At 44.5% G+C, this 24,442-nt stretch overlaps 2 protein-coding genes across 3 annotated transcripts; one reads left to right on the top strand and one right to left on the bottom strand.

The window, feature by feature from the left end:
* The first annotated feature begins 31 nt into the window (after positions 1-31).
* On the top strand, positions 32-17,473 carry tmem198ab (transmembrane protein 198ab). 2 transcript variants are annotated; one of them, XM_028979521.1, is made up of 5 exons: positions 32-450; positions 12,158-12,411; positions 14,232-14,816; positions 15,721-15,923; positions 16,060-17,473. In XM_028979521.1, exons 2-5 carry the CDS (start codon positions 12,243-12,245, stop codon positions 16,219-16,221), a joined length of 1,119 nt encoding a protein of 372 aa, XP_028835354.1. In that variant the 5' UTR covers positions 32-450; positions 12,158-12,242; the 3' UTR covers positions 16,222-17,473. The 2 variants fall into 2 exon arrangements, with proteins under 2 accessions (XP_028835354.1, XP_028835355.1); XM_028979522.1 differs by lacking the exon at positions 32-450 and adding an exon at positions 13,613-13,684 and having other exon boundaries at positions 12,305-12,411.
* Positions 17,474-17,922: 449 nt separating this feature from the next.
* desmb (desmin b) lies at positions 17,923-22,640 on the bottom strand. The gene is made up of 9 exons (XM_028979520.1): positions 21,939-22,640; positions 20,497-20,557; positions 20,296-20,391; positions 19,669-19,830; positions 19,165-19,290; positions 18,851-19,071; positions 18,711-18,754; positions 18,445-18,536; positions 17,923-18,228 (listed from the first exon to the last, which is right to left on the bottom strand). Exons 1-9 carry the CDS (start codon positions 22,544-22,546, stop codon positions 18,187-18,189), a joined length of 1,452 nt encoding a protein of 483 aa, XP_028835353.1. The 5' UTR covers positions 22,547-22,640; the 3' UTR covers positions 17,923-18,186.
* Positions 22,641-24,442: the final 1,802 nt, after the last annotated feature.

The following is a 24,442-nucleotide window of genomic DNA, read 5'->3' as shown; positions in this document are numbered from 1 at the left end:
CTTTTTAGGCTGATGATTATGAATGAATTGCATTATTAATGGTCAGATGTTCGACGAAACAGAGCCCCTGTACCTCGTGGTTTGAGGATTTCTTTATTTCAGCACTCAGGGGCGTCGGTGGGGAAACCTGCTGGCCTGGAGCGCCTTGAATTCTCCCCGAGGGCGCGCCTGTCCGTGCGCACCCCCGCGCGGCCGCGCAGATGGTACGCTCCGGGCTGCTGGCGAGGCGGTAAGCGGACTGATCCCGGCTCTCCATCCCAGTGCCGAGCTTAGCTCGCTGGCGAGTCGCGGCGCGGCGCCCGTCGGAATGCAGCGGGGGCTGCCGCCTGCCCTCCGAGCGGCCCTGTCCGCGGTGGCCAGCAGCTAAACCGAGAACCCGGCGGATGGAGGAGATGCGGCTTCCTGCAGCGACGGAGGAGGCAGCCGCAGGCGCAGGCAGCCGCAGGACAGGTGAGCAGCTGCGCGGACCGTCCGCATCGGTGCTGATCTGACCACAAATCCACGATTTTGCGGCCGCCGCCGTCCATTTTGCGTCGTTTTACCCCCCTCGCCTGGCCTGGATCTGGGCTGCTCACTGGCGTGCGTTCACGGTGGTTGTTTTTTACGCGTCGGGTATGTCGTGCTGGGGGCAACATATTACAGTTGGTTGTAATTTGGTTGCATGAGTGAGTGGATGAATGATGCAGCCTTCACTCGCGTCCCTGCAAGTGTGTTCGGTGAAGAGATGGGCACGTCAACGAACAGATTCGTTTATTCTTTCATTCATTCAATCAAATGGCAGCCACTATGATAATAATAATTAAAAAACCTCGTTCAGTTCATCTCAGCATCCCGGGTTCACACCTTAACGAGACAGGGACGCATGGCTGGCGCCTGTGCGTCTTTATGTTGAGCAGCTTTCAAAGAGCCACAAGAAGACATTCAGCCATTTTGAAAGTTCAAGTTTGTTGTGAGAAGAAGACAGAAGTTACATCATGTATGACCTGATTACCACTGAACTGACCACGGATCTGTATTCTAATAGATCATGGTATATATATCGTATTATAGAATTATATGTGCAGTGTAGGCATAAATGGATTCATTTAGGGTCCACTGCAATGCAGCTGTGACACACACACACACACACACACACACACACACACACACACACAGTACATATCCACTCTGCTCATCTCGGAGCCTCTGAGCCGTGGTGAAGGAGTCCACATGACCTGCCTGAGTGGACGCGGAAAATCTACGATCAAATCTGCCTTCTGTCTGTTAGATAACCGAGACACAACAAGACGCCGGTAGTCCCCGACTGTGTGGCGCGGGCAGGCGCGGGCATGCGTGGGCATGCGCGGGCATGCGTCCATATCTTACACATCTTACAGTCATACAGCTTGTTTTTAAATGTTATAAAATAAGGGCTAATGGGGTAAAAAAAAAACATCTTAACTTCTTTTTTACAAGTAGACTAGTTGGATGAGTTCTTGTATTGACACACCAATACACAGCTACACCCTCACAAATGACATGGCGTCACAACCATCGCCCTGGCACCACGGAAAACGCGGTGCCCTGACCGCATGTTCGCCAGGTAAAAATGCTTATTGGTCATCACACAAATCCAATCATTGCTTTAGGACCAGGAGAAGCGCGGTGGCCACATGTCCTCCGTCCGCCAGCGACCGCTGTGATTGTGGTTTCCCGCGTAGTTTATCGGGTCAGTGCCTGTTCTGTTGTTTTGATGGTATTGATCACAGAGGGGTGACCGCCTGGCTGATTGACGGGTTCAGTTCAATGTTGGCTTGGAAAGACACTGGGGGCACGAACACGTGCCGGCAGTGAGGCGGTGTGGGATTCAGCACACAGGCGGGTAGTTGAAATGAACTGTACACACACACACACACACACATGTTCCCAGTTCTTTACATTCATTTGGTTCATTTTTTGGGGTGATCTCTGTGGGGGCACAAGGTTTCAGAAAACTTCAGCGCACAGCCGATCTCCATCTCTCTTCTCAGATGTTCCAGAAAGATTTGTTTTCTGCATTCTCTTGTGTGTGTGTGTGTGTGTGTGTGCGTGTTGTGGGGGAGAAGAGCATGTTCCGTGTTGGGGGTGTGCTGAACATTATGAAATGAAAAGGCTTCGCTTTGAAGTGGAGTCACTTATGCAATGATGGCCACCAAAGATATCAACAAACAGAACAGGGGCTATTTCACAGCTGGTGTGAACAGGGAGGACAGATGAGACGGGAACAGAGAGATGAACCGAGTGGAGGCCGGAACCCTCTGGAACGTACAGTAAAATGGGAAAATGTTTTTTAAAAAAAGAGGAATGGAATTTTTTTCCACCTTGGACTATGGAATGTTTGAATTGGAGGCGAGAGAGGAGTGAACGTGTCTCCACAAGTGGTTTAACGCAGCCATCGCTGGAAGCACTGTATATACTGCTGCTTGTCATTTATCACACATTTTTGACATTTATCAGACGCTCTTATCCAGAGCGACTTACAATCAGTACTTACAGGGACAGTCCCCCTGGAGACACTCAGGGCTAAACGTCTTGCTCAGGGACACGATGGTAGTAAGTTGGGGTTGAACCTGGGTCTTTGTGGTCTTCTAGTGTTACCCACTAGTTCATAGTTTATACAAGCAATAAAATATCTATAGGCATAAATTGTTTAGCTTCACAGTTTCAGATTTAGTTCTTACATGACCACCCTTACTGTCTTACATATTACATATTTTATGCATAAATAATAAACATGTAATTGTGTATTTGTTGTGAATCTGAGGTTTTGCTGACAGCATCAGACATTATTAATGTAAACATCATTCAGGCAGCCCGACTTCAGCCCTACAGTCAGGAATATGACTCGGGGGTGCGCGGGGGTGAAACAAATGAATATTATTAGAACATTTTCTCTCCGCTCAGGCCTGTCCGAGAAGCTGTGTGGAAAACACGGGTGAAAGACAGAAACCCAGAGAGATTATAATGCAATTAATCCACTCTAGACTGCTCCCTAACAGCTCCCAATACTTCGGAATCTCATTAACTCAGTACACACACACACACACACACACACACACACAGGGATCCGGGGAACACAACACAACACCAACACCAGGGCACTAAACCGTCATTACTGGAGCATCAAATGAGCGACTGCCTAACTGCTTCAAACTACAATAATACTAAAGCATACAAATGATCACTGAGCTCATCAGCGGCTAACATGGTTGAAACGAGGAAGGCGTTGCGGGTGAATATCATTTCATGTCCCTGAGGAAACAGATTGTCCCTCTGTCCCGTCTTTGGATCAGTCCCAGCACACGGGGTGGGGTTGGGCGGGGCGGGGGTGGAGGGGTAATCTGAGGAAAGCCTCTTTGTGTGGCCGGCGTGTCCCAGGTGAGCCACGTACAAATTTCCCCGTGGCCCGTCTCATTTGGACCGACATCCGGGGAGTTTGCCGGAACGATCCCTGTAATGCTGTTAAGAAGTTACGGAACGCGCACAAACCCGCACAATATGGTCCTTATGTCTTCAGCTGCCTGCGCTCAGAGTTGCGCAGATCGCCTGTCTGTCTCCTGTCAGAAATAATGACGGCGAGCCGAAAGCATCATTGGAGGCATAAAGCGGAGCGTCCGGCCTTGTACAGATTAACGATGAGCAGCCTGCGGGGGTTTCGGCGCCCGTCTTCTCTCTGTCTGTGTGTGTGTGTGTGTGTGTGTCATATGTGTGTAAGGTTGTGGAGCTGGAGAGCCGTGTCCAGCCGGTCTCATCTCCGTAACTCTGCAGCACCATGGGGGCGGTGTCACGTTTTCTGTGGTAACGTGCGCGATATCTAATCGATTGCATTATTGATGAGGCCGTCTGTTGACAGCAGTGTTGGGATTAGGGCTTTGAATCTGACGGGAGAGAAAGTGTGTTAACCCTGAGATCAGGGGGTGGGATTTATGAGCTGTCAGGCGGCGAAATGCGGTTCCTGACTTTTACAAAGATTCCCTGATGTCTTATAATAAATCAGGCCATGTTTTCATGTCAGAGTGTGGCCATATTCTACATTGCAGTGTATAATACTACACAAAAAATACCCACAGAAGCACTGCGATTGTTAAAATGTGTAAAATACAGCAAAAGGAACTATATTAGTCTATATGATAATGACCATTTAGATCAATGTGATTCCCTGCCCTATTATAATCTATTTAAAAGTACTTTAACACCTTATTGTAAATAAATTGTAATAGAATGAACTACATGCACCAGCTGCAACTGGTGCTAGTGCTCCGGAGCTCAGCGCCACTCTGTATGAGGTCGATACCAGCACAGCGGTAAGGTGACCCATTATAAAGCAGAGAGACTCTGGGAAGGAATGACCTCACGTGGTGCTCCTTGAAATAGCTCAGTGGTGTGAGGCTGAGCACATTTTCCCTCGAAAGCATCATGTTGTAAAGATCACAGAGAAATTAGCCGTTTTGGTTTTCTCTCTTTTTTCCTTTGTGGTGATTTATGGGACATTTGATCGCGACTGGTTACGAAAAACCTTCCTGTTGACCCGCAGTCTCATGCAGAGGACAGAAAATTGTCTATAGCTGACAGAATTGTACTGAGTGATTTTTGTTTGTTCATTCAAAGTCCCTGCTCGGACAGAGACGGTCTCCTTTAGGATGATTCTCTATGTGATGCACGTGACATTTTGATAAAATAATTTTAGATTATCCCCATAACTTTTGAAAACTTGCCATGTGATGCACGGGACAGAAAGTATTCAAAACTTGGACCAAATATTTCAAGGAATAATGGGTGTCAAAACTGAGCAACACTTAAAAATAATGTTTATGCAATACCAATATATGCAGTTTTAGTTAGTTTAGTTTAGTGTGTATATACATTTTTCTTTTATGATTGCACTATGGGGGGTTAATTATTGTGTGAAATATTATTTCAACACACGGTATACTGTGTATACTGTTGTACTGACAATAAATCAATCTTAAATCTTGAATCTTTAATCTTGCATCTTGAATAAAACTACCAAGATGGTGTGATGCACAGGACGTGATGCACGGGACAACAATGTCACTGGTCAAAAGCTACACGAGTGCTGCTGAGTTTAACATATGACAGCCAGTACTAAGAGTTAATATGTAAGGCATTGTATGATTATTTTAAGTAAGTCTGATGCACTATTCAATATAACATATATAAACTGAATTTTGAATGTCTGAATTATGATAATAATTTGCTTTGAATTTCATTGAAATTATTACAATTTTTAATTGTGACAGGTAACCGTGTTTCAAATGTCTGCAAAACCTTAAATTAAGTTCCAAATTATCTGAGTACCCATCTTAAATATTAATAAGTAAATATTATATTTCTTAAGGTTAAGGAAGCGGACCCGTAATCAGAAGGGGCCACTGAGCAAAGCACCGTCCCCACATACTGCTCCCCAAGGATGATGGTTAAAAAGCAGAGGATACATTTCCTTGTGTCACCGTGTGCCGTGCCGTGTTTCAAAATTTCAATCACTTCATTTTCCTGAGGATCAGTTTATTGAGCCTGCCTGCATTACCTGCACAAATGACACTGGCCTGACACTGAGCACAAAAGAAAGGCCTGAGGGAGGAAGAAGCACAGACAGCTTATGAACTGGGCAAAACAAACACTACAGGAACACGGTTACGCTGACCAAGGGAAGGACTCAGAATTGCAGTTTGCAGCAAACATCACATGCAGAGGAGAATGTATCCCCCGAGGAAGAGGGGGAGATTATAAACACGGTATAAACAAATTCAGGAAAATGAGGTTGGCAGTATGATGCCCTTACAAGCTCCGTCCGTATTACAGGTGCGCCCATATCATATCGTTCACAATAATACTGGGGATTTATTTTTTTTTGTCCATGAAAAAAAACCTATCACGACATATTTAATGTCGTATACAAGTCACACCATTATGCAGCGGATTATGCTCAAATGTGGCAGGAAGCAGAAATGCTGAAGGATCAAATGATGTACAAAAAATGTACTGATTGTCATTGTGAAGTGCTTTCACCCTTGTGGAGCAGTGTGTGGGGACGGTGCTTTGCTCAGGGGCACCTTAGTGGCACCTTGGCGGTTCGGGATTCAAACCGACAACCTTCTGATTATGAGGCCGCTTCCTTAACCGCTAGGTTATGATACTAAATATCATCTTGGATCCCATCTTCTTGTAATTCCCCTTTTCTTTAGATTGTGAACCTACTTTTGACTTTTTCTAGAGAATTCCTTATCTTGTGTTTTGAATATGAATGCAATGTGAATAATGGCTATTGAGATTATTCTATGGAAAGGAAGCAAGAGAAGTAAATGTAATTCATGTATTTCAGTTATGTATTTGAATCCCATCATCCTTCTTGTTCTCCCTTCTCACTCTTACCATTTTCTCCTCACTTCCCACATTTGCTGCTCTGCTGCCCTCTTTCTACATCACAGCCTCTTCATTATTTTTAATCTGTTCCTTTTCTACCACGCATCTCACCTACTCCTCTCTCTCTCTCTCTCTCTCTCTCTCTCTGTCTCCCTCTCCCCTTGTTCCGGTTTCGGCCTGGTTCCAGTACCGCCCGCAACACAGAGTGCACCACCATGGAGAGGCTACGTCCGCACCCATCGTGAACAGAACGAGAAATCTGGTCGCTCAGTATAGAACATTGTGAAGTTTCAGAAGTACACACCATACTACGTTTGCAGAAGATTAATCACCCCGCCGCCGGGCATGTTGGCATGTTTTTTTTTTTTTGTCCGAACAGCCGGTCAGATGGCACATGTGCCACGTTCGATGCCCACTCTGGCTGCGTGAGAGGACATGATTGGTTGTGACAGCTCAGCACACGCTGTCTGGCATCTCACGATCCATGCAGTGACTAACACACAATTCTGGAACAGAAGCGGGGAGAGGAAGCGAGGAGCTGAGAGAACGATGAAGACCTGGAAATAAGGCAAAAGGGAGAAGCCGGAATTACCCATATTACCCATACCAAAAAACGGATTGTCCAGGTTACATTTGACCTTTATAAAAACATGCACACTTGTGTGAATGCGGGGTGTGAAACTTAAAAATGTGAAATAAATGAATGGGGATAGATGCAAAGTGACTCTGGCAGACAGTCAGGGAGGTGGTGGAGCCAGATGGAAAGAAAAGGATGAACAGCAGAATTTGAGGGGCAGCAGTGAAGAGAGAGGAAGAGACATACTGTCCTCCTCTGCTGTGTTAGTCATGCTGCTTGGCCTGTGTGTCCGTGTGTGTGTGTGTGTGTGTGTGTGGACAACCACCGAGGCAAATGGAGGAGAGATGATGCTGTTTTTTCACGGTAGCGGGAGACGCTCATGCACTCTTCTCAGTTACAGAGACTTTTTGAACTTGACAAAAAGAGCGCGGAGGCTCCGGGGGTGTGTTCGCCTCCCACACCCTCTGTTTGTGTGGGTTTCCACCAGGTTTTCAGGCCTCCCATACGATTAAGGTCTGGATGGCCAGGGTGAGTGACAGTGAAAGGTGTTGTGGAGGCATGTGTGTTTTTGCCATGCGACTTTTATGTAAGATCTTTTGACTGGAGGGGCTCTTTGGACGTGGACCAGACGTGGTCAGGGAGTGGTGAGTAAAGTAGCGCCCGGCCAGACGGACAGTGAGGCTGGACACAGGGAACAGATTGAAGAGGGAGGGACAGGAGGCTCTCGATGTGTCACCTGTGTTGGTGTTTCTGCTGAGTAACTCTTCACATAAGGACCTCAATGTGAGTCGTGTCTGTTCACTTTAACAGCGACCACGCATTGTCACACAGATTCACACGTCACTCCCTCCACTTAAACACGTAGTCGTTACTCATAGAAATAACATTGTTCTGTTGGTTTCTGATTAACTTTAGAATGTTTGAGAATCCTTCAAAAATAGCAATATCACAACATTATACCTTACCTGAGTACCTTCTGTCAGTGTGAGAACCCCTAGCAGCCATTCAGCATCGTTCAGCATGACACCCTGGTTGTGGCGGCCCCCGGGTGTGGTTTTTAATGTTTTGTTGGTTTAAACATCCTCACCTATGGAGTCGTGGTTCCTCTGGTTGCTCCTCATATCACGTGGACTTGATTTTGTACAACCGGTATATTCTGGGAGCTCATTAGACCTTCTTCCGTTATGGAAGTGTTAGTGTGTTGCTGCTTCATTCACTGGTCTACATGTACACAAGCATCATATAATACTCCAGTCCGGATCGTCCTGCAGCCAGTCTTCAGAAGTGATGGCTCCCTGAGTGAAACTCTATTTTACTCGAGTTTGGCAGGACCGTACAGTGGAATTGAGCTGAAGAGACGTAAAATACAAACAGCACAAAAAATAGAGAGAATTTGCAAAATGTGGGGAACTGACGGAGGGGTGGGGGGGTTAAAATTTTAACCATACTACTGTGTGTGTTTGGGTAAAGTATAAACAGTGAATAAAGTGATTAATACACAGGTTCTTGATGTTAATCTAGTTACTTTGTGGGGCTTGAGTGGTTCAAAGTGTTTGAACCAGACAAAGCGAAAGACTGAATGAATGGTTGAGCCAGGGAAAGAGAGAGCGTGAAGGAGTCTTTATTCTGATTTCTTGCCGTTAATCATTCAAGATTCAAGAGAGGTTTATTGTCAGTACGAAAGTATACACAGTATACCGTGTATTGAAATACTGTTTCAAACAGACCCCCCATAGTGCAATTGTAAAATAAAGAAAAATATATATGTAGATACACACTAAACTATACTAACTAAAACCTAAATACTGTACAGTATGTGTAGAATTGTAAAACGTTCTGTACACTGAACAAGGACAAACAGGACATAACAAGACAACATCATGTGAGATGCGTATACATGGATATGTTGGATATTTCAAACAGGACACGCAAGACAAATGTGCAAAAAGAGCAGAGCGGTGAAGTGACGTAAAATACAGTAAAATGATGATGTTTTGTAAAATGAGAAATGATCATATGAGTTTGTAGAAATGCGATGGAGAAACACGGCTCCTTATGAAGGTCAGAGAAATTAGAGAAAGAGGAGAGAAAGTTTGAATTGAAAAAAGGAAGGGCTGAGTGGAGTTAGTCTGGTTCCATCCAGACAGAGGAACAGATGCTTGCCTGGTCAGATGTGGGCCATTGTGTCTGCCCTACTGGCCAATAGCAGTAAGAGCTGTTCTAATCTTACACGTTTCCCACAGACCACACTTCCCACAATGCACCACGCCGGACAGAAATTCATGTTCACTTGAACTGTTGTGTTGTGTGAACTAAGGACATGGGCTGTAAGTATAACTTTCCTTGACAAAACCAATCCATGCTGAACACATTACAAGTAAAGCACTGATGAATTTAAAACACTGATAAATTCGCGGAAAGAGTATAACAACATACAATCATTTCAAACACGGGTAATCTCCTTCTTAACTGACACAAGGCATGAAGACTGTTGGGTAGTTTTGCTTATCTGCTTCTGACCTATTCCTTCCACAATCCACAGAGCTACATGCGTATCCATGCTGTGTCCGGTCATTGTACGTTACCGTGACTTGTGTATTAATATTGAGTGTCCATGTGCCCCCGTTTTTTCCCAAAGTTTTGTTAGTCATGTGACTGCACTGCTTGCTGACATCTGTCATACCTACTGGACATCCTATAATAAATCACACTCGTACTGAAGTGTGCAAGTGCTGGGTCCACCATGGCCTATGCAGGCTTTAATGTTGGATGATTATGAACTCTCTGAGCTGCCATTTTAGGAAACACATTTTGTTCTTTTTGACCCTTTTATTGGGCCCGTGTGTGTGGGTTTGATGCCATTCTGTCCCACTCATTCTTCTTCCTAATCTCACCGCCCTGCGCTTACTTCATTTTTTCATACATCAGCTCTTCTCTGGGTTAAGCTCGAGAATTGCCTACTCAGGTAGAAGAGCACTGCTTCGTGTGGGGATTTCAGGAAGTGAATTCAGACCCATGGCTAAAAATGATGAATGAGAGATGTGTCCAGTCATATTTCCCATAATCCTCCAGTTGGTGAAGTCACTGTTTACCTTCTGTTTTGTTTCATGCTTGGATCTGTGGACCTGTGAAACTGGCAGTTTTTGTGCCACTGCTGCTTTGGATGAAGTGTGTAAAACTGTTTCCTTTGCCGTTTACTGTCACTGTCTGAAGAGGTTTTTTTTTTTACGTGTCCTACAAATATGTCAGATTGATTTATGGGCCATATGTCTAGACCCACACACACACACAGACAAACACACAGACACAAACACATTTATACTCTGAGCAGAGCAGATGGAGAGAGAAAAGATTTGTAATCTAAACCTGTTGTAGACTTTCCCTTTCGAAGCCTTTTCAAAGTAATTGGTGCAATGGCACCATGTACCAGTCTATAACCTCTTTATGAGTGTGTGTGTGTGTGTGTGTGTGTGTGTGTGTGTATGTAATGGTGGGTTTTGCCCTTGGTAGATGGACCGGTCAATCGTTTTTTAAAAAACATTTGTCCATTAGTCTGGTGATCAGCTGTGTGTGTGTGTGGGGGGGTTATAACGTCTGGTTTTGCCCAGTGTTTTCATTTGCAGCGTTGTTCTGAGAGGGTGTAGCCTGAGGGAGGAGAAAGCTGAGCTATAAAAGGAGACACACAGGATGACAGGATCTGGCTTTGCTCCTGATTGGCTCTCAGACTGTTGCTATGGGGGGTCAGGCATTGCTTCCATTGGCTAGCTCATGCCTGGAACTACAGCAGCTCAGAATATAGCATCATCATTGCTATGGCAACCGACAGGAAGTAGGAGGTTGTCATTACAAGGGAATGACACAACCTTGTATGTGTGTGTGTGTATGTGTGTGTGTGTGTGTGAGCAGTACTCTGAGAGGAGACAATAATTGCCCTCTTGTTGGGATTATAATCCCTTCTGAAGGATGCTTGTTGGGACAGAGCGGAGTATGTTGGGACTGAGGGCTGGAGGCGGGAGCAGCTTGTTTGGGTCAGGGGTGCTGAAAACTGGAGCTCCACTGGCTGTGGCCTCTCTTTAATCAGATGGAAGCTGTGGTGATATGAACGCCTAAATCCAGACTCAGGCCAGTTTACATGTGCAATACATGGTGTTCTTTTCAAAACGGCTTGGGTAAAAGTTGATAAGAGTTTAATTACATTACAGGCAGGGAACCTGATCTTGATATGAGACGTTGTACCTCTCACAGCTCCATCTTAATGCAGATCAGGTAGCTGGACATGTCTGGACAGCTTGGAAAGGAATGAAGGGTGGAGGAGGAAGAAGAGCAAAGAGCAAAGTGTGGAATAAAGCATGTCATTTTGGATTCTGAAAGTGCAGCTCATCATTTTATCAAAAATGTTTTACAATCAAAATTATAATTATAGGAAACATATTGGAAACAGAATGATGGATATATGTGTGAGCGTTATGCCAACATGGAAACAGAATGATGGATATATGTGTGAGCGTTATGCCAGGAACTGTGCAATGTTATAGTTTTTGAAAATATGTGAATGTATATAGTAGAATAGACTTAACTCATTGTATGCTGGCCATGATATGGCTTGTGATTGCATTAAAGCTTCGATATTTACTAGGGCTGGTAATTAGGGCTGAACGATTTACTGAAATTTACAACTTGTGGTATGCTACTTATAGCACAGTATAGCACAGTTGGTTATGCGACAGTTTTAATACACATATACTAAATATTGATCTATTGCAATTTTCTTGCAATTGCAGTTGTTCAGCCGTACTGTTAAGCACAAAGAATGCTGGGAAAGGATTTCACAATAAGGGATCACCATACTGTTGAATCTGCAGTACTGTATTGTATTTTTGTTTTATGTAGTGTTACTTTGCTTCTGTATGGGAGAAATTATCTTTGATTCCTTCTCTCACACACACAGGATGTCACTTTACAATCCACATGTTGCTGAAGAAAGAAATTCTTCATCACTGACTGAATATGTTATAAATACAGTGTGCAATGTACATCTTGCACATGTAATATTTATTGCAATAATTAATACATTGACACCCATACAGGACCTGCTGTTTTATAGAACCCTTTTACACGACTGTTCTCTTAATGTCTCAAAAATGACAAATTCTCTTTCTTTTTCTCTCTGGTTCTCAGGTGGATTTTTGCCGACTGGCATCCCATCTCCTGACCCGTCTGCCAGTTTTTTTTCCCCTCTGCCTGAAGTTACCATGCGTTCGCCATGACATCCACACTGCAGACACTGGCCTCTAAGATGGCTCCTCCCCCTCAGGACATTGGTCCTGAGCCATTGGATGGCTGTGAAGATGGGGTGGTCCGGCGCTATGAGATTGTCCCTTCAGTGGTATGCTCCATGTGTTGTCTCTTCGGGATCATCTACTGTTTCTTCGGTGAGTCATGTGACTGAGAGGAGTTTGCCCTCCGGGAATGGAAAGTTCAAGCCCAAGACAAACATACCATTTGTTTATATATATTTTTTATGTGGAATGGTAGAATGATGGTCCAGGGTGGATGGGGAAAGGCATTTCATGAGGCAAGTTTCGGGCCAGATTCAGAGAGTAGTAGGAGTAGTAGTAGTAGTACTTCTGGACCAGTACGGTTCTTTTTGGAGTACAAGGCCTTTACTTAAGACAGCGCTAAGTGTTCCAATTTCTATTTTCCCAAGGGCTGTTTGACATGGCCTTTGATCTTGTATCTTATGAAGAAGGAGATTCCGACTGCAAACTGCTGACAGGGGGGAGATGTAAACTTCCCTTTCTGAGATTCAGAGATTTATTAATATTAAGTTATTAATAAACACATCAATTAAGACCACAGCTCCTCTACATACCATGGGGAAAATAAGTATAGACTGCTGATTTTTCACTTTCACACTAAGAATTGAGAGATCAAAGATACACCTCAATTGCGAGGAATGAAACCTAAAATAGTCATTAGCAACACATTTCCAGGCCTGTCTGAAGTTTGTCAAGGACCATGTGGATGATCCAGAGGAGGCTTCGGAGAAGGTCATGTAGTCATGAGACTCCACTCGCTATGTTTGGAGGAAGAAGAGTACAATCCCAACCATGAAGCATGGGGGTGGATGGGATCACATAGAAAATCTATGAAACAAATCTTTTGTTATTCTCCTGTATCAAATACTTGTTTATATTCTCTTTATAGATATCTTCATTCTTTGTAAATAGGAAAACTTATTTTCCCCACTGTAATTCATTAATTGCATTTTTTAATAGATAAACTACATGAAACAAATACAGCACTGTGATGTTGCTGCTCAACAAATGAAGGGTATTGGACTGGTGAGTTGGAGAGCGTAGGATAGTTTGTAGCATTCAGTAAAGAGCAGTAATTTTCCTGGCTGAGTTTGATGTAATCCTTCTAATGCTGCCTGCACTGTGCTTTGGTCTGTTTTTATTTAATATTAATGAAGATGCTTTTTCAGGCGTGTATTGTGTAACTGCACTCAGTGACTCCCGTCAACCTAAAAAGCCAGATTCGCAAACCAAAAGATTAATTTACTATTCATATCAACATTAAATCCGATGCAAAAAGAGATATTCTCACTTGGCCTTGTGTTTATTTCTGCAGCTGTAGTTAAAGTGATAATTGTGAGGTTGGACATATTGAAGACATGATGATATTCGATTATTCACAGTTTGAGTGAGTAAAAGCTATTTTGGGCTTCTTGGGGCTTAGGGATACAGATGTGTTCATGTAAGATTTACATTTTATGCATTTATTCACTTGAAGTCAAAAGTGACAAAAATTCACATATTACAGGGTTATATGCCATATGCCCAGGGACATTTTTCCATGGACCGTTCACTGCTCATATGTATAATAAAGCATAATAAAGTGCGAATTAAATAAAACTCTCCATAAAACTGTTGCATGACACTGTATTACATTGCACTAATGAGTTTGTTTTCTCTTATATGTACTCAGTCTTCATTGTATGTGTATACTCACACAAACACACACTTAAAACATACACATTGCAATTTGATTTGCATGCTGGTGGCAAGTGGTGTTATGAGATTTCAGAAACACAGAAGCCATGTCCATTTCTCTTCTCTTGTTTTTATCCATTTTTGTGCTGTCCAGTACAAAATGAGGACAACTGGAGTTAAAATGATGATGTCTGAGTTCATGGACTACTAACCTCATACCTTAAACACCTCTTCCCCTCTCTCCATACCCCCTGCAGGCTACCGTTGCTTTAAAGCAGTGATGTTCCTCACCGGCCTGATGTTCGGCTCCATCATCATCTTCATGCTGTGCTACAAGGAGCGTGTGTTGGACACGCAGCTGAGCGTGGAGGCCAGCGTTGGCATTGGCCTGGGCATAGGCACGCTGTGTGGCCTGGTGACCATGCTGGTGCGCAGCGTGGGTCTCTTCATGGTGGGCCTGCTCCTGGGCCTGCTGGCGGGCATTGGGACTCTGATTGGGATGGAGGAGCTGTCATCGTCACCGCCGCGCTCCGTGTGGGTGCCGCTGGGTGTGCTACTCGGGCTGGGAATGCTCTTCGCCGTGCTGACGCTCCAGTGGCAGAGATGCTTTGTTACACTCTCCACTGCAGTGTTTGGTGCAGCTGTCATCACTGTGGCGATGGACTATTTTGTGGAGCTCTTTGCACTGGTGCGGTACATTTATGAGCGTGTTAAGGCGGCACCACCCAACCGACCTGTGTGTTGGGTGACATGGGTGGTCCTGGGGGTCTGGCCAGCTTTGGCACTGCTGGGAGTCCTGATCCAATGGAAGGTGACAGCAGAGGGTTACTCACACACTAAGGGTAAGGGTTTATTTTACTTTTTTTTTTTAATGTGTGGTCTAATGTTGTTTAAAACTGGTAGCAGAGTTGCAAAGTCGAAGCGTGCTGGGCCCATAACTTAGAGGTCGATAGAGATCTTCTACTAAATGCCTGTGTAGGGCAGTGGCAGCCTAGTGGGTAAGGAAGTGCACTCTTCATCGAAGGGTTGTGGGTCCAAATCCCGAACTGTCAAGGTGGCACTGAGATCCCCTTGAGAAAGGAAATGGCAAAATAATCCTGACATTGTATGTGTAGCTAGAAAAGGTTAATAATGAATGGATGCATAATTAGTGCATAAATCTAGAGAGACCCATTACCTGCAACGATTAGTCCTGTGTTCCAATGGAACGCTGTGTCTGTCACTTTATTTTGAGTTTTTAAATATTTGGTTTGTTAGAAAACACTTTGGCAAAGATCTTAGAAGAGCTGAAAACATGTATACTGAAGAAGTATTAAAACGAGCCTTCTTCAGACTAGCAAAGTGTTTGGGACAGTGGTGGCCTAGCGGTTAAGGAAGCAGCCCCGTAATCAGAAGGTTGCCGGTTCAAATCCCGATCCGCCAAGGTGCCACTGAGGTGCCACTGAGCAAAGCACCGTGCCCACACACCGCTCCCCGGGCGCCTGTCATGGCTGCCCACTGTTCACTCAGGGTGATGGGTTAAATGCAGAGGACAAATTTCACTGTGTGCACCGTGTGCTGTGCTGCTGTGTATCACATGTGACAATCACTTCACTTTAACTTGAGCTGAGGATATGGTACATCATCAAATTATAACATTGTCAGTGACTATTTCTTTTCATTTTGCAATGTTTTGTATTCAAACTAATCTGAATGAAGTGTAACCTCAGTGTGGTCCATATATTCGCTTTGACCCTCGTCCTATAGTGATCATTAGCAGGCAGCAGCGGAGGGTTCAGCTGATGCGAATCCGGCAGAAGGAGGAGCGGCGAGAGAGCAGCCGTAAGAAGAAGAAGAAACAGCAACATCATACTCACCATGCACACCAGGCCAAAGCCATGCACCCAGAGTCTGCCTACCGCCGCAAACCCAACCCGGTCCGGCGCTTCGATGGGGACGTCCTGTCACCTGTGAGTCTTACACTTAGTTTTTTTTAAGGCTTTTATTACCAGCTGCAAAGTGTCAGCATCTTAAGGAACATCATATGTTGGACTAAATCAATGGAATCCAAATATATATTTTAATTACATTCTTCCTCTCGTTTAGAGTTACATTCAGAGTTTTCGGGACAGGCAGGTGGACGGCCGTGCATATCCGGGGGGCAGGCTGATGACAGGGGGACATACTTCAGTTGATATGGACTACGACTGTGGTTCCACCGTCCCCCTCACCGCTTCCAGTGGACCCTCTGCCTCTGTCCAAATTTGACCACGCCCCACCTTTGATGATCTGGAACTTGATGTGACCTTTGACATCTATTGGACTCTGTAGGCCAGAGTGTTTTGGACTATAAACTTGCAGGGTTCAGTGTTTTTGAGTCTCAAACTGAAATGCACGCACATACACTCACACACACACACACACACACACACACACACACACACACACACACACACACACACACTCACTAACACACATACACACCATGGGCTCGAGTTGATCAGTGATTTTCTTTAAGAAGTGGTGCCTGTGTTGGGCTAGTGAGAAAGCTTGAATTCTTTATATTATTCATTTTACTTTACATGCAAAACAACTACCCCAGGTTCTGAATTATGCCCATTATTAACCCCCCCATTCTCATTCAGTGGAATTTTACAAGTCTGAACTCATCTCTGTGTCTTGACTCAGGACAGAAGCAAATCACAGATTGAGGGGCCTGTTTTTAAACAGGCTGCTCTGTTTTTTTTCTGAATTACATCTATAAGGACAGGCCATATTACTGTGGTGTTTTGATCATTAAAAAATGAATGATCTTGTGACCATGGAGAAAATATTGGCATTGAATATCACTAAGGACGAAGGAGTTGGCCGAAAAGTGGACATTAGGACCCTTTGTTGAATATGCACATGGGGCTGGGAAATTATTGTGATGCAGGGAACTGTCTTAGAAAAGACCGCTGTGTAGACGTCTATGGTGCATTGTAATGTGACATCTGTGTTTGACACTGGGGTCTGACATCCTCACACAGGAAGGATGCCCCAACACTGACATAGATACCCATCATACCCTGGAGCTGCATGTATTTTTCCAGCCTCCCACTATCTTTTTTTCCTCTTTCTCTCTCTTCTACTGAAGATGTGTGCAGTGTGCTCCACGTCACAGATGTTGACTCATGGGAAGGTGACCTCCCGTTGAATCTGTTGTACATTTTTGGAGATTATGTTTGTTTTGTACATAAATGCATTTGTCTCCTTTCCACATTGTTATTTATTGTTTAAAATTTACCTCCATTTTAGTTTTATTTATAAGGTTTGATACCCTGTAAGGGCGGTGTTTTTTTCTTGATGACTATTTATTTTACTGAATCATGCTTTGTTTGCTGTTTCTTGTCTTAATATTTTCTGGGGAAGGCGTGGCTTTGGGTGTGTATGTGGGAGGTTCCATCAATTCCTCAAGCTTGGAACTCTGACAATCTGAACATGATTCTTATTAATGTATTAAAGCATGTGTTTATATGGCTCTGTGTTCGCATTACCTGGAATTGTGTCTGTGAATCCATGCAAATTCGTACAAACCACATTCCCTAACAAAAATAGAAAAAGAACAAAACAGTTTAGGGGTAGACTTAAGCTAGAAAAAGTCTTGATATAAAGAGGAAGTTAAATATGTTCCATGTTATTGTTACAATAGGTCCCCAAAATAAGAAAACAAGAATTTGCCAGTCTGAACAAGAAGAAGTTGTTTTTTATTTGATGTTATTTCCTTTCATTCGATTCATTCCATTAGATCAGGTTTTATCACTTTAATCAGTGATCCTGAGTCTCTCCCCCCTCCTCTTGAATCTGCTCACTCCATCACTTCCTGCCCCCTTTCTCACTTTCTCGTTTTGCTTTCTATAAGCCAATTTCACCCATGTCTCTTTTTTTCTTAGCTTTAGGAGAGTCAGTATATCTCTGACATGATATGAACCCTCTCGTCCACTCTTCCTGTGACTGTAATTTAGCATGAGGTCTGCAAAGAAAAGAGTGATGCATCATTGTCCTGCCTTCCCATTTTTTTTTTTTAGTTTTGTTTCATTCTTGGTGATTGTGTGCCTGTTTCACACGTGTTCTGTGTTGTTTCTCTTCGAAAAGTCTTTTAAAATAGAAAACAAAATCAAGATATGAAATATGAAGAGCCACATTCAAGTCCCCTATGTGTCTACTGAAGCTGCATCTTGATCAGTCAGCAGCCTAAATGATGTCTTGCTGGTGCTGTGTAGATTCACTCACGACCTGCAGGAGGCAACAGAAGAAGTTTTTTCAGAGCACACCCGACCTGCATCTGTGGGCGTGTGGGTTAGTGAGTCAGTTACTGTCAGTGGCTGGGTGCGTCTGTTTCTGGGTGTTTGACCTTTTTTTCAGTCTGCATGGTATGTATTTGTTAGCACAGTACAGTCTGATACAGGAAAGTTGGTGGTCAGGCAGCCAAATAGTCTGGAATGGTCTCACCTCTCCGTCGCGGGTTTCAATCGTCTTAATGAGGACAGTTTTCTTCGAGTGCATCTCCGAGGCGGAAGCACGCTGGTGCTCAGGGCTGGTTTCTGCAGCCATAATTAACATACTTCATTTTCATACAGACCTGGAACTTACAAATCCATCTGCCTTGGCTAGAGACATTAATATTTCTACTGCCCATCCATACGTCCACAACTGAATGTTGAATGTTGCATTGTGAATTACAACAGCGCCCTCCTCTGGCAAACCAGGATTCTTACCTCGGTACGTTATAGTGGAATAAGCCTGCAGGGGCATGGAAATCCTGCAAATAAAACAAAGAAGATGTAGAAGCATCTAGATGAAATGCCTCAGTGTCCTGCAGCAAAACATACCTCGAAGGACGTTTTTTTCTTCTTACCTGCTTTCCTCTCCTTCCAGAAGTTTTCTGTAGGTGGCGATCTCCACATCCAGTGCCATTTTGACGTTGAGCAGGTCCTGGTACTCTCGCAGGTGCCGGGCCATCTCATCCTTCAGGTTGGCAATTTCTGTTTCAAGCCTGGTGATGGTGTCCTGGAAGCCACCGGCCTCTCGTCCGTGGCGATCCTCCATTTCCTGCAGCTGTCGCATCAGGGAGTCATTCTGTCCCATAGAAAACAGGAAACATGCATAATCACGGATTTGTAGATGTTTGTGTGAGTACGTGGGTGGGTCTTTGGTGTGCTGAAGACATACAGTCCCTTTGAGCGCATCAATCTCGCAGGTGTACGACTGGATTTGGTGCCTGTACTCCATGGTGTCCAGCTTGGCCTGTTTCAGAGCTTTGTTGTTCTCGGACACAGCCTGGTTCAGATCAGTTACCTGGGGATCAAAAGTAATTTAATGGGAGGTCATGTGATCACCTTAATGTTTCCTTTCATTAGTGAAAATTACCCCACTGCGAATACTTCTCATGGTTGCTGCAATCCAATTATGTTTCAGTGCCAATATTTGATGGACATGCAATACTTATTCAGCATACCTGATGCTAACCGCAAAGATCTCAGTCTGGGTTGTAAGCAAACAGGCCCAGACAGTATGAATCAGCAATGTGCCACAATGCTGCAGCCTCGGATGGCAACCCATGACCTCTGGTGGCCATTTTTCATTCTTATTAACACTACAAAAGGCTTATTATGCTCCAAAAAATCTTCTCTCTATATCATCCGAACGATTGACATGGATGTTTGTCATTCCCACCTTGGACTTGTACCACTCCTCAGCCTCTGCAATGTTCTTGGCAGCGATGCCCTCGTACTGGGCACGGATGTCCCTGAGTGCAGCGGTCAGGTCTGGTTTTGACATGTCCATCTGAATCTGGACCTGAGTCTCCTGCATCTGGGCCTGCAGCTCGCGGATCTCCTGCAGACACACAGAGAGTTTCTGAGCACAGCATGCGTTTGTATGTTCGAGTGTGGAATAAAAACGGGAAGACATGTAAGGAGATAGGTTTGTTTATAATGTTATCCATTTACCCAGTATTATAATTTTTTTTTACATGTGTGTAAATACACATCGATACAATAGGATAAGTGAGCCCGGCATTAAAAGGACAGACTGTGTGTGATTTGTGTACAAGTTTGATTTGTTTGTTCCACTCAATCTCCTTGTCATCATCACAGGTCCCAGTGTGTGTGTGTGGTCTGAGGTGGAGTGGGAGGTGTGTTTTTCACTGCTCAATTATAGGCCCTCCAGAGCCCCTGAACTATCTGAGGAACACAGCCTGTGTGTGTGAGGGAGATGGTTACCAATGACAATAAAAGACCAAATCAAGGGACTATTAATGGAGATGCACGCATACGAGTCAGGTGCCGCCGACAGACTGACCTCTTCGTGGATCTTCTTGAGGAAGGCAATCTCTTCCTGCAAGGTCTCGATGCGCCTCTCGAGGTCCAGACGGGCCAGTGTGGCAGCATCTACATCCTGAAGGTTACAGAAGAAATTAAGAGTGAAGATAAAGGAGAGCTCTAATTTAAAAAAAAAAAAGAGGTGTTTCGCGTGTGGGAGGGGGACTGAGCTGAAACCTACAGCTCTGAATGCAGCCAGGTTGTTGTCAGCCTCCTCTCTCTGAAGGATCTCCTCCTGCAGCCTACAGAGGGAGATGAAGTGGGAGGACAGAAGCATAATGTTCACCGCTTCTCCTTTTATAGAGGCAAGCTTTGGACAGTGGTTTTCTCTTGCACTCATTTGCACTCTTCCCTCGCTCCCAAACACTGACTCCCTTGGGGGAACTAGGCCAAACGCAGACTCTATCCTGAATAGGAATAGAACTGGCGCTATTGTAAACACTCAGTCTCTCTAAGGGTCTGTTTTTTACAAAACCATCAACACTTCAAAGAGATGGATCTGAAAGTGTGTGTGTGTGTGTGTGTCTGCTAGTGATGCATCAAAGTATTTAAAATCTACTCATAAGGTCTTTTCCCTAAAGCATTATAAACTTTAACTTTGGACATTAATTCTCTTTGGACATAAATTAACTTTGGACATAAATTCTCTCAGTTTGTTCTGGCCTGCTGCTGGGATTTATGGGATTTTATTGAGATTGTTGGGAAAGCTACTTAAATTGCAAAGCATGGATTAAAACACTCAACAGTGTCAGTATATAATGTATAAAACGGAGTGTTTTCTTCACTTCCCTCAACAGCATTGCTCCATTCTTCTATGTTTTGCTTTTAATAATTTCCATCAGAGCTGATTCCATCACCTTTTATAGTGAATGGCTATCAGGTTGCATGTGGCAGCAGCTGTCACATCATACTGCATCATACTGTATCACATGGCAGCGAGACCTAAAAGCGGTTCCCAGGTACAGAAACAGTGTGCTTCTAGCGTGAGAATAAAGTGTAGAAAGGAAATGAAATGTTAATTCTGACACAAAGGTCACATCAAGTAACCTTTTTCTGTGATAACTTTAGTATGTGTGAAGAACATGGGAAAGGTTTCTGTCCATCAAGAACAGAGCGTGTATATGTGCGTATTTGAAGGATGTATATTTCTTTCCTTTACATCCTTATACACAGAAACAACTACACTGCATGCCAGAGAACAAGGAACAAAACGGTTAGAACCAGACGATTGATAATTAGATGCATAATCACTTTGAAAATGCTCAGGAAACACTTTTCAACATTTTGTGCCTTTAGTTCATATATGCATATATTCTTTTTCCACTAGTCTTTCCTTCTCTTTATCTTCCCTTGTCCCTTTATCCCTATCTTTCTGTCTAACTTGCTTTCACCTCACAAGACCTCTGTTTTTACATGAATATTTCATTGTTTATCTGAAGCTTATAATCCAGAGGGAGTTCCATTCACCAGTGAGGATGTGGTTTGCTCCATTCATTGCACTTTTCATGTTTTTCATTTGTAGTAAATAACAGATTTATAGAAGTGGTCTTTAGTGGTCACTGGCTGAATTGAACTCATAGCTACCAGGTGTATGAAAACTTTCTACCGTCGTGTCCCTCCCACCTTAGCTTTATCTTGTCCAGGTCATCAGCCAGGTTGTCTCTCTCCACCTCAATACGGGACCTCTGGTTGGTGATCAGCTCGATCTGTGCCCTCAGCTCCCTCATCTCTTCCTCGTACAGGTCAGCGAGGCGGGTGGGCTCACGGCCCCTCAGTCTCTCCACCTCCACCACCAGGGCCTGGTTCTGAGTTTCCAGCAGACGCACCTTCTCAATGTAGCTGGCAAAGCGGTCGTTCAGGTGTGCCAGCTCTGCTTTCTCGTTGGTGCGCGTCTGCAGGAACTCCTGGTTGAGGGCGTCGGCCAGGCTGAAGTCCAGCGTCTCGCCCAGGCCAGCGTAGCGGCTTGCGGAGGCTGCACCCAGGCCGGGGACCCCATAGGAGGTGCGGTAGCTGCTGTAGCCTGGAGAGCCAGCACTGGAGGACTTGTGGACCTCATAAACACGAGAAGTGACACGGGTTCCGGATCCCCCGCTGCCTCCCAGGGAGGCCCGGGAGCCAAGCATGTGGCTGCCCATGGGCGCGATGAAGCTTGGGCTGCCGTAGGCACCTTGGGAGCCGAACTTGCGACGGTAGGAAGAGCTGGAGGAGGCGGAATGGCTGAAGCGACTCATGGTGGAGTGGGTCGTCGGGGGAGAGTGAGAGTGTCGGATGGGTCTCAAACACACAGGCACACACGTGCGCACGCACGCTTGGGAGGAGAGAGAGTGAGTGTGAGAGGTGGACTAATGGCTGAGCAGCTATTTGTAGCTATTTGTCCGTCCCCCTCTCTCCCACCCTCCCTCTCTCCAGATTTGACTTTCTCTGAACTTGGACTGGTGTCAGGTATGTGGTGGCAGTGTTTGGTGCCGAGTGTGAAGAGTGTGTCTGTCCTCACTCCCCTCTGTTCTGGGGTTCCAACAGCCAAAGACCTTGGCCTGCAAATTCAGGCCCATGGAGTCCAGCGTGACAGGAAGGGGAAAGGACACGTCAGTCCTGCAGCCAACTTCCTATTTTCATCAGAACAACCGAGTCCCTTTGCACCTTAAAGCAGTGATCATAGATGCACCTCTTCAGGATTAAATACACCATTAGAAAATACACCATTGCTTTTGACTTTTTGAAGTTTAAGGTAAGTTAGGCAAGATATACAGGTATAAAGACCAGATATGGACTACCAAGCACTGATGTTCTTCACACCGGACATGAGCATCTGCTAAATGCCGTAAATGTAAACTTTCTCACAGTGGTTGGCAAACGCACACAAAGACACAGTGTGCTTTAGAATACTATTGTTAGATTACATGACTTGCCCACAATTGGATTTAAATTGTCATTTGTGGGTCATTGTGTTCGTTAAAGCTAATGAAATCATCTTGTGGAAAATGCGTCCATTTTCAACACACCTGAAAAGGAGCGTGATGTCACAGCACAAAACTCTACAGCGCAGCAGGACTCGCCACTCACCTCGCACATGGACACAGCACCATGTACAAAAGATGGACTGTGGCGAACCTGCCTTAAAAAGGAAAGGAACTTGGAGCCCGAAGGTATTAAACAGGACGTTTTCCCAGAACGGAGCGAGCCGTCACCCCGAGCCCTTCCTTCAGGTAAACAAAGGCCTCCGCTAATGATGATGTCATAAATAGCTGTCGCCAGTGGAATTTTTGCAGGCGACCTCGACAAACGACGGCTCAAACCTCAAAAGGATGGGTTACCAAGACTAGAAACCGACTGGCCTGCATTATCGCCGCTCATCATTTATGCTGAGAGCAAAGAGGATGAGATTTCTCTGCGGAATCCACCAGAATCTGATTACAGCTTTAATCAGCAGGTTTCGCTGTCCGTATCGTTTCAAGATAGGAGTGTTGAAGAAATCATAATTTAAAGCTAACGACAGAAGAAAAAAAATGAATACACTGTATTAAATAGGCACTTCATCCCAAATAGGAACTGAGAGAGAAGATGCTGATTTGATCAGATGCTCCTGATGCGGTTCTGGCTGAAATATAGCAGCCAGGAACATTAGTGTTCTGGAAATTCTCAAGTTTAGGGAGAGATGGGAACGGACAGGGGATGTAAACACATTTTCCTCTCCACTTTCTATCTCCCGCTTAGTCTAATTTTTCTTTCCTTCTCTTGCCCTTATTCTGACTTACATGTCTTGGTGTACATCAATATTACTAAGCTCTTGATTGCCATTCACCAATGTGATGTTTTCTATCCTAGTTGGTTGAAAGGAGTTTACACAGAGTACTTTTAAGTCAGAGATGCAGGCCGACTCAAAGGCTGCACATTCCAGAGAGCCAGAAGGCACAGATCGGCGCAGACTTGTCACAACTATGGCACTAGGAAGGACATTCGAAGTCTTATGTCACATGGTAAACCTCAAAAGAGTTTAATGCTGACATTTGAGAATGTTTGTCTCAATTTACATAAATCATGTTTGTTCACTTTACATAAATGCCCTGTCTAGAACAAATTTATTTAACAATAGACCACATTTTCCGCCAACACTAAATAAATCAAGA

The sequence above is a fragment of the Denticeps clupeoides genome, chromosome 5, assembly GCF_900700375.1.
Source record: "Denticeps clupeoides chromosome 5, fDenClu1.1, whole genome shotgun sequence".
In the NCBI taxonomy this organism is placed as follows: Eukaryota; Metazoa; Chordata; class Actinopteri; order Clupeiformes; family Denticipitidae; genus Denticeps; species Denticeps clupeoides.
Note: the sequence above shows the minus strand (reverse complement) of the source record. Positions and strands in the feature narration are given on the sequence as shown.